Source organism: Nuphar pumila, chromosome 13 (genome assembly GCF_984573655.1).
Source record: "Nuphar pumila chromosome 13, dmNupPumi1.hap1.1, whole genome shotgun sequence".
Lineage (NCBI taxonomy): Eukaryota > Viridiplantae > Streptophyta > Magnoliopsida > Nymphaeales > Nymphaeaceae > Nuphar > Nuphar pumila.
The window spans coordinates 84004501-84018084 of NC_143261.1; the positions used below are offsets into that span (position 1 = coordinate 84004501).

The window sequence follows — 13584 nt, forward strand, 5'->3', positions numbered from 1 at the left end:
TCAAGTCTTGCTTCAAACTGTGCTCTTGGAACCTATAATTGTAATTGTTAAAAAGGAGTAAGTTTAAAACTTTGTAAGGAACAATTATAAGCAGTTCAAAATTCTGACTTACAATTATAGTGAACTCTAAGTTCCTAGCCTTAGTTTAGTTATTCATTACATAACACAAAAGTTTATTTCTTTTAAATTTCCTCATTAACCTTTTTAAAACTCAGAAGTTATTACTCACTCCATGCTAACTACTATACTAGATTGGCTATACTGGTAATATTATATGTATCAATCCATGTAGAATACATCAATTCTATAATGTTGGTCAAACTATGAACCATTCTCTAGTGTGATCCAGTACAGATCACAAGACATTGCAATGAAAAGACCCACCAATAGCTAGCCGAGAGTGGGTCAATGTAGAGCTATACCTACTCCAAGGTTCATGGTTTATGCTACATCCTGATTTGCCTAGAGTTTCAAATCATTGTGTGAAATATAACTTTTATGATACATTATGCAATTAATGCAAGTTCATTTTCTGTATTTCTCAAACAAATTTCTCAAGGCCTTCACAGGGTTCTGATATTCACAAAAAATCTAAGCATGCAAAAGATATAGTGTATCTACATTAATAAATCACTAGCAGGCCACACTTATGGAAGCTCTCACTCTGACGACCATAAGGTAGTCATTTCCATACGTCGCTTCTTTTAAAATTTATGAGGTTTAGTCTAGCATGCTAGGATCACTCAAATTACCGTAATATAACTGAAAGAAGAGACTTGAGGACATTATTCAAATACTCAAATTTATTCACATGCATATAGTTATGGAACAATTTTCTAACATGCATAAAAAAACTCAAGGATACATGAAACCTTCCTCTACATTGTAGCTAACTCATATGCAACAATTCTATCTTTTAAGAATGCTTAAACATAAATTTCAAGAATACAACTACATCATATGTGAGCTACGACTATGTTCTCAAATATTCGTAGTTTCATGCCTATATCCAACAAGTAACAAACATATTGTTTATTATTAACTAAACATGCTTATAATATCTCTTACTCATAACAGAAGTATTGTTCTCTCATTCTGATGTCATGTTTCTTGTAGTAGTCGTATATGTTTATTACGCAAAGATTAAGTTATTACTACACAAACATTTTACATATTTTATAAAATTACCAAACTACCCCCTCCCGAACATAGTTTGTCATACCTCATTTTTTGTATCGAGTGTTCGGTACAAAGAATACGACAGATAGATTTCTCTCTGCATCTTGATTCTAATGCACCAAACCTCACCCAATTCTGAGTTTGGGGTGCAAATCTAACCATGTGGATTGTTTTACGGACCACATGTTATAAGGGTAATTTGGTCAATTTATTGGATGTGGGTTTGACCCAACTCTGTCCATGTCAGAACTAGGCTTGGTCTAAGTTTAGTCCAGATTTGACTGACTAGGGCCAAATTCGGCTAATACAAGGCTCACAGATCGTGTGTGTCTATATATATATATATATATATATATATATATAGATAGTCACTAGAATAAGAGAAATAAAAATATGAGAACTAATGTGTGAACCAATGTTTTCATGAATTTTTTATTCTTTTCTCTTGAATTTAACCATATGAATGTGATCTACGTGCTTATTTTCATGAAAACACGCTCTTGAATCATCCGATTTTGATGCATAAATGAGATTTTTTAAGGCTTTAAAATCAATTGCTCATATTCTTCATGAATATTGAAGGATTCAAAAATCATATTTTTCATTGAAAAAACATGATCCAATGGTTGATTCCTAAAAAATTCATCATGCCAAGCACATCCACATGGTTGGATTTGCAGAAAATTTGTTGGAAATGCCCATCGATTCTCATATTTTGTTTCTTACATTGTAGTTCTCATATTCTAGTGATTCTCTATATACATAACTTTATATATGTCCGTACAAGGTTCACCCAACTAGGTCTGGGCTCTCACCGAGATCATGTGGGTTAGGTTTTGGAACCAACCCAATATGTCTCTTAACCTCTCTCGCTTTCTTGACATAGCTTACTTGGTTTGAGTTTGGTCCAAAACCAAGTGGGTCGAACCCACTTTTCTTATTCTCTTTCTCATTTTTTCCCTGGTTTCACTGATCCCAACCCAAACCTAGCTTGGTCTGGGTTCATTCGAAACTGAACCTAGAGGGTCTTAGTTTCTGTATCTCTAGTTAAGCAAACTAGATTCAACCCAGTTTGGTACAAATTGGTCCCATATTCAGTTCACTCTGGGTCTGGTCCAAGCTGGACCTAAGGCATTTTCAAAATATCTAAATCTGAACCCAAATTCGATCCATTCTAGGTTTGGTTCATAATAAAAAACCATTTGTTTATATATGACCAGACTCAGACCGAGTTTTACCTAGACTGATCTAATCTAGCCTCAGTTCGAGTTTTACCTAGAAAAGAAAAAGGAATTTGCAGAAACAACCAGCAAAATAAAAATCGTGAAACAAGATGGACGTAGGAGAGAGAAGAAGAGGAGCTTCTTACCGATTTAGCTGAAGTGGAATGGATGAAGCTGCTCCAGTAGGATCGATTGAGAGGAGAAGTAATCTCCTTCGTTGTGCTCCTGCTGAACCGATCAAAATCCTTCACCAGTGAAGAAAGAAAAGAGAATCAGAGGGAGAGAGAAAGGAAAAAGGAAGAAGGAGAAGAAGAGAGAAAAAAAAGGAGGGAAAGAGGAAGGAAAGGAGAAATCAGAAGAGGGAAAGAGAGAAAGGAGAGGAGCTCGGTTTTTTTCCCTCTTTTCAAAAGATCAAATCCGACCTCTTTTCCCTCTCCTTTACATCAATTTATAAAGGAGAGGGTGGTTATGTAATTTTTCAAAAATACCCTTTTGAACTTTAAAAATTTAAAAATAAGGTTTAGTTGTGAAAATTTTCAAAAAACCCTAAGATTACTTTCTGAAACCCCGCCCTTTTTATTTTTATTTTTATTTTTTTTTTGAAAGAAAACCTAAAATATAAGAAAAATGTGAGGGACTTAAGAGATGGGATCCAAATGAAATTTTGAAAGATTTTGCAAAAATATTGATTTTGAATTTTGAGGATTTTGCAAAAGAGAGCTTTTAAAATAAAAGAATTAATTTTTAAAAAACTTGAATTTTAAAAACAAATCTGGATTCGATATTTTGAGTAAAAATTGAGTTTGGATCTCGAACTAAAAAAAATGAGAGGAATAGATTCAAATAGAGATTAGATCTGAATCCTTGAGCCATACAGAAAATTGATTTTGGATTTTTAGGTTTGGATTGAAAATAGAAGAATCAGACTCAAAATTGGATTTGGATGTCTGATCTGGATCCGAGTTTGGGTCTAATATAGAAAATGAACTTGGATTTTGGATCTTCAATAAGTTAATCCAAGAAATGATTAGAAATTGACCCAATTACCCTTCTGAATGACTCAGAAGGTGAAACTCAAGGTCAGAGAGGATAATTTTTGGAACTTGGAAAATTTGGAATGTTTACAATTGTATGTAAAAAACAGTTTGAATGAGGCTCAGTCATGCTTATTGTGATTGAACCAAAATCAGGGCAAGTTTATTTAGACCTGTTTGGATGAATTAACCTGGATGGGCCTTAATGGACTGTTTGAGGTTGAATGAACCGGATCAAATTTAATCAAATTGGATTAGATTTGAATAAACCTAGTTGAGGCAGTTTGATCCAGTTAAACATGTTTGGTCAAGTTGGAACATATAGAATCCAGTATTTAAAGATTAGATTTACTTGGCTTAAACTAGATGGACCAAAGTACAATTTAATCTCTCTTAACTATACATTTGGTTGGTTCAAATCAATGATAATTAATCTTAATTCTACTAGTTGGCTCAAGTCAATGATAATTAATCTTAACTGAATGGGTTAAATCTCATGTGTTTGTCCTTATGAATTGAAAACTGAAATTTTGGTTCAAATGCAATATGTTTTAGGATCCGGGTTGAAAATGAATTCGGATAAGCATAATGGAATTATGAAATGTTTTACCTTTCTATTTGCTTTGGATAGCTTTGGTCCAAATTTTATATTGGATCAAAAGGGTATCATGTTGTATGTAGATCGATGTTGATAGTATGAGTTCTATGATTGCTTTATGTTTACAGTGCATGTTTTATAGGATATGCTTTATTGATATTTCATGCTTAGATATCATTAATACATGAATTCAATTTTGTCTAGATTTTTATTGTGGATCTGAATAAAGTAAAACTGAATAAGTTTTGAGCCGAAGTATGTGTAAATTATGATTTGAACTAAGTTGAATCATGGTGACTCATAATTAAAGCATATGAATAAACTTGATATATAATCAGATGAGATTCACATAATTGCTTAATTTTGTGCTTGTATCAAGCCTTTTTTATTGTCTTGATGATAGTATCTCAAGTTGATGTGGATATGTAAAATCCATAATAACATAATGAAATTCAAAAATATTCTTACAGTTATGCTTTATGAATAGTCTATGATTTATTACAAAATTATATGATGGGTCTGAATAGTTGAGTATTGGATATTTTTTATCTATATATATAATTAATTTGGACTATAATCAAATCTTCTATAACTATGATTTTGCTTGAATTATCTATCTTTATATAAAGATCAAATTTTAACTTAATGATAACATCTCAAGTAAATTTTATGACTCGTGTCAATCTATTAAAATGAATAAGCTAATAACATAGATTTAAACTATAGCCAGCTCTTGCATGACCAATAATCGAATGCATAACCAAGTGAATATATTCTTTGTCCGGATATAATATTATATATATTCGACTTATGAAAATTATATGAATTTAGACAATAACCAAATATTGTATAATATATAATTATTTTTTGAAATAAATTTGATGTATATTTTATTAAGCTTATGATAATATTTCAAGTCGAATTTATATATAAATTGAATCAAATAAACTTGCTCTTCCATCTAATATGAATCTAAAGGTTCATGTATTCATTCGATATGTCAAGATTTAAAAAAATAAGTTTATAATCCTTAACATAATCATTGTAATGGAATAGAAAAAGAATCTTTCATCAAGTTTGGATCTAATTCATCACAATAGTTGAAGAACCACCTAAGAGATAAGAAAAATAAAATAAAATAAGTTTCACATTTGAGAATTGATGATTTCTGTTTTCACTTATCAAAACTTGTTACAAAGTAAAAATAAAAAATAAAACTTTCAAACAAAGAAAAGTTGTTATTTATAATAAATATAAATAACAAGCATTTATAAATACATCCAAGAGTAGAGTATTTTTTTTAAAAAAGCATTATTGATAGTATCGTTGTGAATCGGCCAATTCATATTGTGTTGGCCAAAAATTGATTCAGAAATCAGTATCGGGCATATTTTTAATATTTTTCAAAGCATTAAAATTGCTTTTTAATATTTTGTAATTTTTTATTAACACTTATCATCTACTGGTTAAAAATTAGCCGAATTCATCTCTCGCATTCAGTTCAGAATCGGAATCATGAAAATCGATTCAACCCCCCATACCGATTCTTACAACATTGAAAAAAAAAAAGAAATCTAAATGTAACCCCCTTCAGCAAGTGGTCTTTAGTTAAATCCTCAAGTTTACTATCCAAACGAAAGAAAGGAAGAAATATCTAAATAGAATATCGTAATGATGCAAAACATTATTAAAGAGCTCATATCGTTTCCTCCCTCCCCAGAAACCTGCCAAAAGGTCACAAGCGTACAGACTCCAGAGAGCCACTCGAAGCAGACGCTTCTTGTTCGCCAAATACTGGTTTATTGATTAAATGACCTCCAAAGCCTGAAGAATGTCAGCCTTCAAATCCTCATAATCTTCCACTCCAAAACTAAATCGGACTAAATTGTCCTTGATTCCGTATTCAGCTCTCTCAGGCGGAGTAAGATCCCTGACCAACAGACCAAAACAAATCAGCCAACCAAAAAAAAAAAAACACATTCGGGATCAGAGACTCAGTCGCGCTGGCTAAGCCTGCCATACTTAAGGTCCCTTTCCCAACAGTGCAAACCCGTGGTGCACGCCTTGCCCATAAGGAGTCCCCTTGTTTCGGCATGAGCAAGAGACATAATGACCTTGTCCGCAAGGGGTTGGCACCCATGAGAATGGAACCCTGACCACCCCAAACAACAGATTCTCAACCATGACTAGTATCAACCAAAGCTCATGGTTAAGCTGTTTAACGTACTGACACCAGAAAAAGCAGGCAAAGATCATATCAGAGAAATGTTTTATCGATTCTTTCGCAGAAAAGGATGGACATATACTCCCCATAAAGAGTTTAGAGACAGAAACAGACAGACAGAGGAGGGAAGAGGGGCTTACCAGTAGGACATGATCACGGGTGGATCTACAATGCTTTCGCAGCCTCCAAATGATGGAGCAAGGTAAGGGATCTTCAAGGAATCTATGAATTTCCTTGTGGTATTCAGGTCACCGCAAACCTGTCAAGTTAGCAGCAGATACTCAAAATTGGTAGTTGCATCCAAAACCAACATGAAGAGAAGTACTTTAATATGCCAACCTCAAAACTGACTACACCACCAAAGCCCTTCATTTGTCTAGCAGCTATATGATGCTCCGGGTGACTAAGCAGGCCTGGATAATGGACACGCAAAACCTGACAATTTTACTTGTCAGCCTTAGGCCATTTATAACACAACCTGGCTGAATGATATCTATGTACAGGAATAGTGTCTGAAAAAACTGTAAGACACAGGCATGCGTAAAAATAAATAAATAAAATAAAAATTGTGCTTGCTAGTACACACACTTGCCCTTACATATGCATGATTAAGAGATATTAGCAACGAGCCACATGGATTTCGCATACCTTAGGATGCGCCTCTAAAAGTTGGGCTATCCTCAATGCTGTAGAGTTTTGTTGTTGTACACGAAGATGCAGCGTCTTCATGCCTCTGATAATCAAGTATGCTGCGTTCTGATTGCATGAGCAGAAATATCCACCAACAAAGTTAATAAACAAAATTCAAGTTGCATGTGGATCTGCAAAAATAGACTATAAGAACTCGGCCTCAATAAGCACCACAGTGAGTCTCAAGGAGTGGAAAGTGGGGTCAGGTGTTTCAAAAGGCCACAATCTTAGGTGGAGACAGACGAAGAACCCACTCAGCAAGCATTCACGGTTCACAATATGAAGGCAGCAACTTAATCCACGTGCAAAACACGGGCATTAATATAACTATGGAAAACTTACAGGGTTGAGAACGCCACCCATAATGTGATGCAGAGTACGAACCATCCCAACCAACTTCTCTGAACCGCTGATGCAACCAGCAATTACCTGCCACAAAACGCAAATACTTTTAGTTTGCTTTCAGAAAACAGACTGAACAAGGTCCCCAACATATATTGCAGTAGCTAGTCCTAACTCACATCATTGTGGCCACCAATGTATTTTGTAGCTGACTGCAGAATAAGGTCTGCACCCAGCTTTAAGGCCTTCTGGTTAATAGGTGTGGCGAAAGTGCCATCTATACAGACCAATGCTCCCTTGCTATGGCACAGTTTTGACACCAACTCGATATCAACACAGCGAAGGTAAGGATTAGTTGGAGACTCTGTAAAGAAAAGAGATACCTGCATAATACAAGACATTATTCAGACACTACTAATAGTATTCATCAAGCTATGGCACAAAATGTCACTGTTTACCAACATTGTTCTGTTCCAAAGCAGACTTCAGGGAATCAATATCAGCAGGATCAATGATGGTGGCCTACAGTTAAAAGCTAAAATTAGCAGCAGATAAGCCAAGCATGATAGCCAAATGCTGCTTCCAATCAACAGGAAAAAAAAGACCAAGAAATTGGAATAAGTTCAAAAAGCAAGATAACTTGTTTGTTGATATGAAACAATCTAATTCTGGATTAATGGAGCTTCTTCAAGGAGTATGACGTATACAACAAGATTGCAAGTCATAATGCATCATACAAGCAAAACCAAATAGTAACAACCCATGATAAGTTCATCAATAAACTAATAGGAAGTTGTACAAGAACCCAAAAACCAGGAAGGAGAGAACAATGTAGTTAGTAAATGCCAATTTATTTTGATAAAGTTTGTTCAACTCTAATGTGTTATATCGCTACACACTAAGAAGGAAAAGGTACATATTCATATTTGAAAAAAAAAGACTTGGTTCTACAACTTTTTGATGTTTTCGACATGCTCCTTCCCACTATTCATATATTTCCTGAAATTTCTTATTTATGATTGTTTGCACGATTTTAAATTTTATTTATGTTTTCATGATAAAGAAAATTTTAAAAGCTAAAATAAGAAATAAAAGGTTTTTTCTTATGAACCTAGAACAATGATTTTTCTACATTAAATATCCATTAATTTGTTGAATGGTTATTGGTAGCATCAGTTAAAATACATCTCATCTGCAAACATAATTAACATTGCTGGCAATTAAAAGCATGCAGAGGTTCTGGAGTAATTTTTCACATGAAATCTAGAACATGTAGAGAAAAAAGCTCTCCATGCAATAAACTTGGCATGAACCTATGGCAGTTCTCAAAGAAAAACTTAGAGACAAACAAGAAAACCAAAATACAAGTGATTACCGATATTCCCATCTTAGGAAGTATTGTTTGAATGAATATCCGAGTCCTTCTGTAGCAATCAGTAGTTGTCACTAAGTGTCCACCTACTGGTACTAGTGCCATAAGCATAACAGTACTAGCACACATGCCAGATGCCATCAACAATGTCGATTCAGCTCCCTCTAGTGCACTGATAAACATTAAACTTCAGCAAAGATGTTGGTGGGATAGCCCTGGGACAAGAAACATCTTTCCTACGTAGAAACGGAGAATGAAGACAAAGAACTATTTGTAATGAATTGAGTGGAAGATAGATAGGAGCCAACTAAGGGCATACAAAGGCACAATTCAACATACACAATCATAAGTCCACTAGGGACAATATAAAAAGCCAACAAGGGCTTGCAACAAATATAAAAAATAATGGAATTTATTGATAATATGCTTAGCTAGAAGCATCACATAAATGGGGACAATGTGTCCCTATTTATACACAAAAAATCCAAGAGGCAAGGAGCCTTGGGAGCTCCCATAGAGTCGTTGTGAGCTCCGAATGGCTATATTTATAGTCGTTGGGAGCAATTCCAACAACTCCATGGGTAATTCCCATAGAGCCCCTCAAGAGCTAACCTAATTATAAAATTAAGAAAAATAAAAATATACCTAACTAACTTGTCCCTATTGGACCGACCCAGTTACATAAGTTGAAATGACCAAAATGCCCCTGTTGGGAATTTTATATATATATATATATATATATATATATATATATATATATATATATATATATATATATATATATATATATATATATATATATATATATATATATATATATATATATACACACACACACACACAATTACACACTTTAACACTATTTATCATAACAAAAGCAGAAAGTACCTTATCTTTTCCTCTGCAACCTCAGTAGTTGGATTTCCATAGCGACCGTACTCAAAACTTGGATGACGCCCTTCCTGTCAAGATAATCAAGAGAGGGGTTAGCTTGCTTGATTCAGGAAAGGAATTATGAAAGGAAGGATGGAAGGAAATACTGTGGAAAATCATGCAGGACCTCCACTTCTGCACAAAACCAAGGCTCTGAAATAAATTCTGCTACAATCACTGATAAACAGAAAACTAATACTCAAAGACATTCTACTGAAAAGATCTTTCTCCACTAGAGAAAAAAACTATCAGCAAACAAAATCCACATTCATTCAAGGATGATGTTGCATACCTTGAAATCAACTAATTCAGCAGTATTCTTGAATGTGTAAGCAGTAGTATTAACAACTGGAGTGGTCACTGCATCGGTAACTAGACGGCGCCCTAACCTTTCCCCTGTAAAGCAAAGTGCACACAAAGATGTTGTAAGGTAATGCATAACCAATAGATGCAAGCACACATCTAAAAATCATTAAGCAGAAAATTTTACGTTGAATTTTGAACAAGTAATGGCAATCCCCATTATTTTCTCCATCATCATCTCATGCAACATGTTTAAATATGAATTAAAAAGAAATGCAAGACACAAGCGCCAAGATATGCCAATGTTTTCAGATTGTACTTGCCATTGTTTGAGAAGGAAACATATAAGCAACACATAACGACAGAATCACAGAAATAACGGGTCTATAGGATACATTACTCATGCATGGATGGCATCTTGTGACCCCATTGATAAGCAAAACAAAACATGATAAAAAATGAGAGTGGGTGTGGTGGCAGGAAAGAAAGAAATTGAAAATGAAGAGAGCAAACAAGCTACTTCAAAATTGGGTAATATGTTTCAACCTCAATGCGCCTCAGCATCACAAAACTTTCAATATCCACAATATTATAATAGATTATCAAAACTAACACAAAACGATTTCAAACGCTTACCTTTTTCATCGATTTCTACATTAATAACCACAGATGCATGAAAGGATTTTGTGTTTTGTGTTTTGTGTTTTTCTAAGGAATATTTAAAGAACTGGTGGCAACCCACATGAACGGCTAAATCGTCCTTCCATAACACATGTATAATATGTTGGAGGCACCTGCTTATCCAGATAAAATGACAGGAGCTTGGTATTGCATTGTGAACGACAGTGCTTATTTCCGTGCAGCTGCCAAACACACCATCACACACACATCTTATTTACACAGATTTGGGGAAATCAAAATTTAGAATGACGGAAGGAGCGCGATATCCCAATCTTTTCCTTCCATCTAGGCAAGCGGATCTATTGAAGCATACCATCAGGATGTGTTGGTATGTTTGGTGGATGCACCCATTGCGTAACAATCCCAACTCGATCTCTCGTTCATCTAAACAAATGAGATAAAATGGCGCATGCGACCCCATCATCAGAAGGAGAAGCCAAGAAATTATTCACACGGAATGCCAATGTCGCAGATCTACTCAAGAACAATAGGAGATTATCAAGTCTGACAAAGGAAAATGGCTATAAAATGGACGGATCATACGACAAATCCCACCACCATCACGGAGGGAGAGGGGGAATCTAAGTTCACGAAACGATGGATCTTCAATTATTTATCGTCACTGATCAACAAGAAGGGTCGATTCCCACCGTACCCGTTGTTAAGCTTGGTGATTGATTGACGAAACACAAAATAGATCAAGGGATTTCAGGGTGGAATACCAAATGCGCAGGGCAAAAAGTAAAGAAGATAACCAACCAAATCAATATAACTCTGCAAGTGCTATGAATGAAGACAAAAAAAGAAGAAGTAAAAACAAATAAATTGGATTCCACCAAGCATAAAAGATGAGGGAAACAGAAGAGGAGGCGAGAAAAGGGAGAAGAGAGAGAGAGAGAGAGAGAGAGAGAGAGAGAGAGAGATGGTTCTTGTAAAAATTACCTGCATGAACTGCAATGGAGCCGTCAGAGGTCAAGAATGCGGCCGAACCACCATACTGTACATCGTTACTGTTACAAGGAGAAGGAGAAGGGTGGAGGGTTGCCTCCACGTCCTTATGGTGATGCTGGTTGCTGAGGAGGGCCCCGCCGTTGGACCACGAGGCAGCGACGATGTGGGCGACGCCGATGTTGCTGCAGTTTCGTCGAACCTTGATGCTCAGCTGCCTCACGAAGTTGGGAGGGAACCTCAAGATGAGGGACGAGGAGGACATCCCCGCCGGAACGAAGAGGGAGGAGAACGACGAGCTGCTCTTTCTTGGTTGCTGCTGCTGCTGCTCGGGATCCGATCGACACTCGAAAGGAGCCACCGAGGAGGGAGGAGGACGAATGACAAAAGGACTAAGGAATCCCCCTCCCACCAAACCCATTGCACAGCAGCTGGACACCGCCGCCATGCCACTGCCGCCCCCTTCCTTCTTTCGCTCGCTGGCTTGCCTTCACAGTACAGAGTCCGACCTTTTTATTAATTTTTAAAACAATTTACAAAAAAGGGGCGCAGATCAGGTCATGCTGAACATCAGCGTTTTTGCTCATGCTGACATCGTGGCCGTCTGTTTGCATTTTGGATGAATGCCACGTGTTTTGTACCCTTTTGAGCTTTTTTTAAAATGCAAATCGGATGGCCACGATGTCAGCATGAGCAAAAACGCTCATGCTCAGCATGACCAGCTCGCCTAACGTTTCAATTATTACATTTAATTGCTTGTTGCTTTTAAAAAGTTACTAATTTCAGACTCAATTAGAAAAGGACCAAAACACCCTCAATTTTAAAATGGTTTTAAAAGCAGGCAGTTAAATGTAATAATTGAAATATTAGGCACTTACTTATAAATATATGATTAGTTAGGCACTTTTTTATAAAATATTGTTAATTATATTTAATTATTCCTTTCCCCTTCCCTTCCTTTGTTGTCAGATAAAGAATGCCCCTTATAGCTCCAAAGGAGTTTGGCCTAGTGGGATGAGCCCCAAGCTGCCGGCAGCCTAAGTTCAAATCCCATAGGCGTCACCACTTGAAAGCTGAAAGACAGCTATTCTCTTGGGGCAAAGGGTTAAGCTGACATAGTCTTTAACGCTGTCCAGGACAGGCAGAGCTAACTGTTTCTGATCTTAAAGGCGGTTTCTCTATATAAATATAAAAAAAAAAGTAAACTTTTTATAAAAAAACATAGAAGCCAGATTTAGAATCATTCATTCAATAAATTGTATAAATAAATATTTAAAATATAAACTCTTAAAATCTAAAGCATCATTTCACTTCGTAAAGCAAAAATATAAATATAAATATAAAATTCTTAAAATCTAAAGTATATATACAAAAATCAAATTTAGCAAAACTTACATTAAAATCGAGTTACAAACCTTCTCTGAGGAGTGCACCGCAGTAGTAAGGAGGGAGAGTGGAGGAGGTATCGGGTCTGGCCCTTAAATAACTCTCATGTTACGTCGTGTTTTGGAATGTGATTTACATATTTGTATTAAAAAACAAAAATAAAAATAAAAACCATAACAATCGTTACTTGTGCCTCACCCTAACCCACTTTACCCAATACAACACTTGATTGGCTGATTTTTTTTTTTTAAAGTTAGGCAGACCCCCACCAATTATTATTCAACGTACCACTAGGGTTTGAACCTGCAACGTCCCACCAAGGAGACGTGCTCAAATTGCATTGACCCATATTTTGGTTATGCATTAGCACGTACAGTAATTTGGATAGATCCAAAACAAAGGTTTACTTAGGCCCACATTTGAACCAAACAAGCATCGCACATACATTTTGGTTTTTTACATAGAAATCAATATGTTTTAACACACTTTCACCAAATTCCATAGCATACGGTCTCATTTTTTAACTCATTTTGGAACTTTGTTGTAAGATCTAAGTCAGATCCATACACTAGAAGGATGAGGGTCAAATAGCAGAAAATTTTCTCGCTGCTATTGCCCTATTTATCGCCACTATAGGTCGATAACGGCAATAAAAAATGATCGTCAATTTT

The 13584-nt window shown here is 35.6% G+C and overlaps 1 protein-coding gene across 1 annotated transcript; it reads right to left on the reverse strand.

Moving 5' to 3' along the window:
• Positions 1–5510: 5510 nt before the first annotated feature.
• LOC149818931 (cystathionine gamma-synthase 1, chloroplastic-like) lies at positions 5511–12058 on the reverse strand. Its single transcript, XM_089985056.1, has 11 exons — positions 11522–12058; positions 9888–9991; positions 9551–9624; positions 8666–8834; positions 7753–7812; positions 7470–7673; positions 7291–7377; positions 6907–7014; positions 6598–6693; positions 6399–6517; positions 5511–5964 (listed from the first exon to the last, which is right to left on the reverse strand). The coding sequence occupies exons 1-11, from the start codon at positions 11973–11975 to the stop codon at positions 5841–5843; spliced, it is 1599 nt and encodes a 532-aa protein (XP_089841182.1). The 5' UTR covers positions 11976–12058; the 3' UTR covers positions 5511–5840.
• Positions 12059–13584: the final 1526 nt, after the last annotated feature.

Excerpts from the sequence above, each read along its gene's own strand:
- LOC149818931 (XM_089985056.1), bottom strand. The coding sequence starts at position 11,975 with ATGGCGGCGGTGTCCAGCTGCTGTGCAATGGGTTTGGTGGGAGGGGGA. Across the intron at positions 9,992-11,521 it reads CTCCATTGCAGTTCATGCAG|GGGAAAGGTTAGGGCGCCGT; the intron begins GTAATTTTTACA and ends TTTGCTTTACAG. Across the intron at positions 6,694-6,906 it reads TTTTAGAGGCGCATCCTAAG|GTTTTGCGTGTCCATTATCC; the intron begins GTATGCGAAATC and ends TAAAATTGTCAG.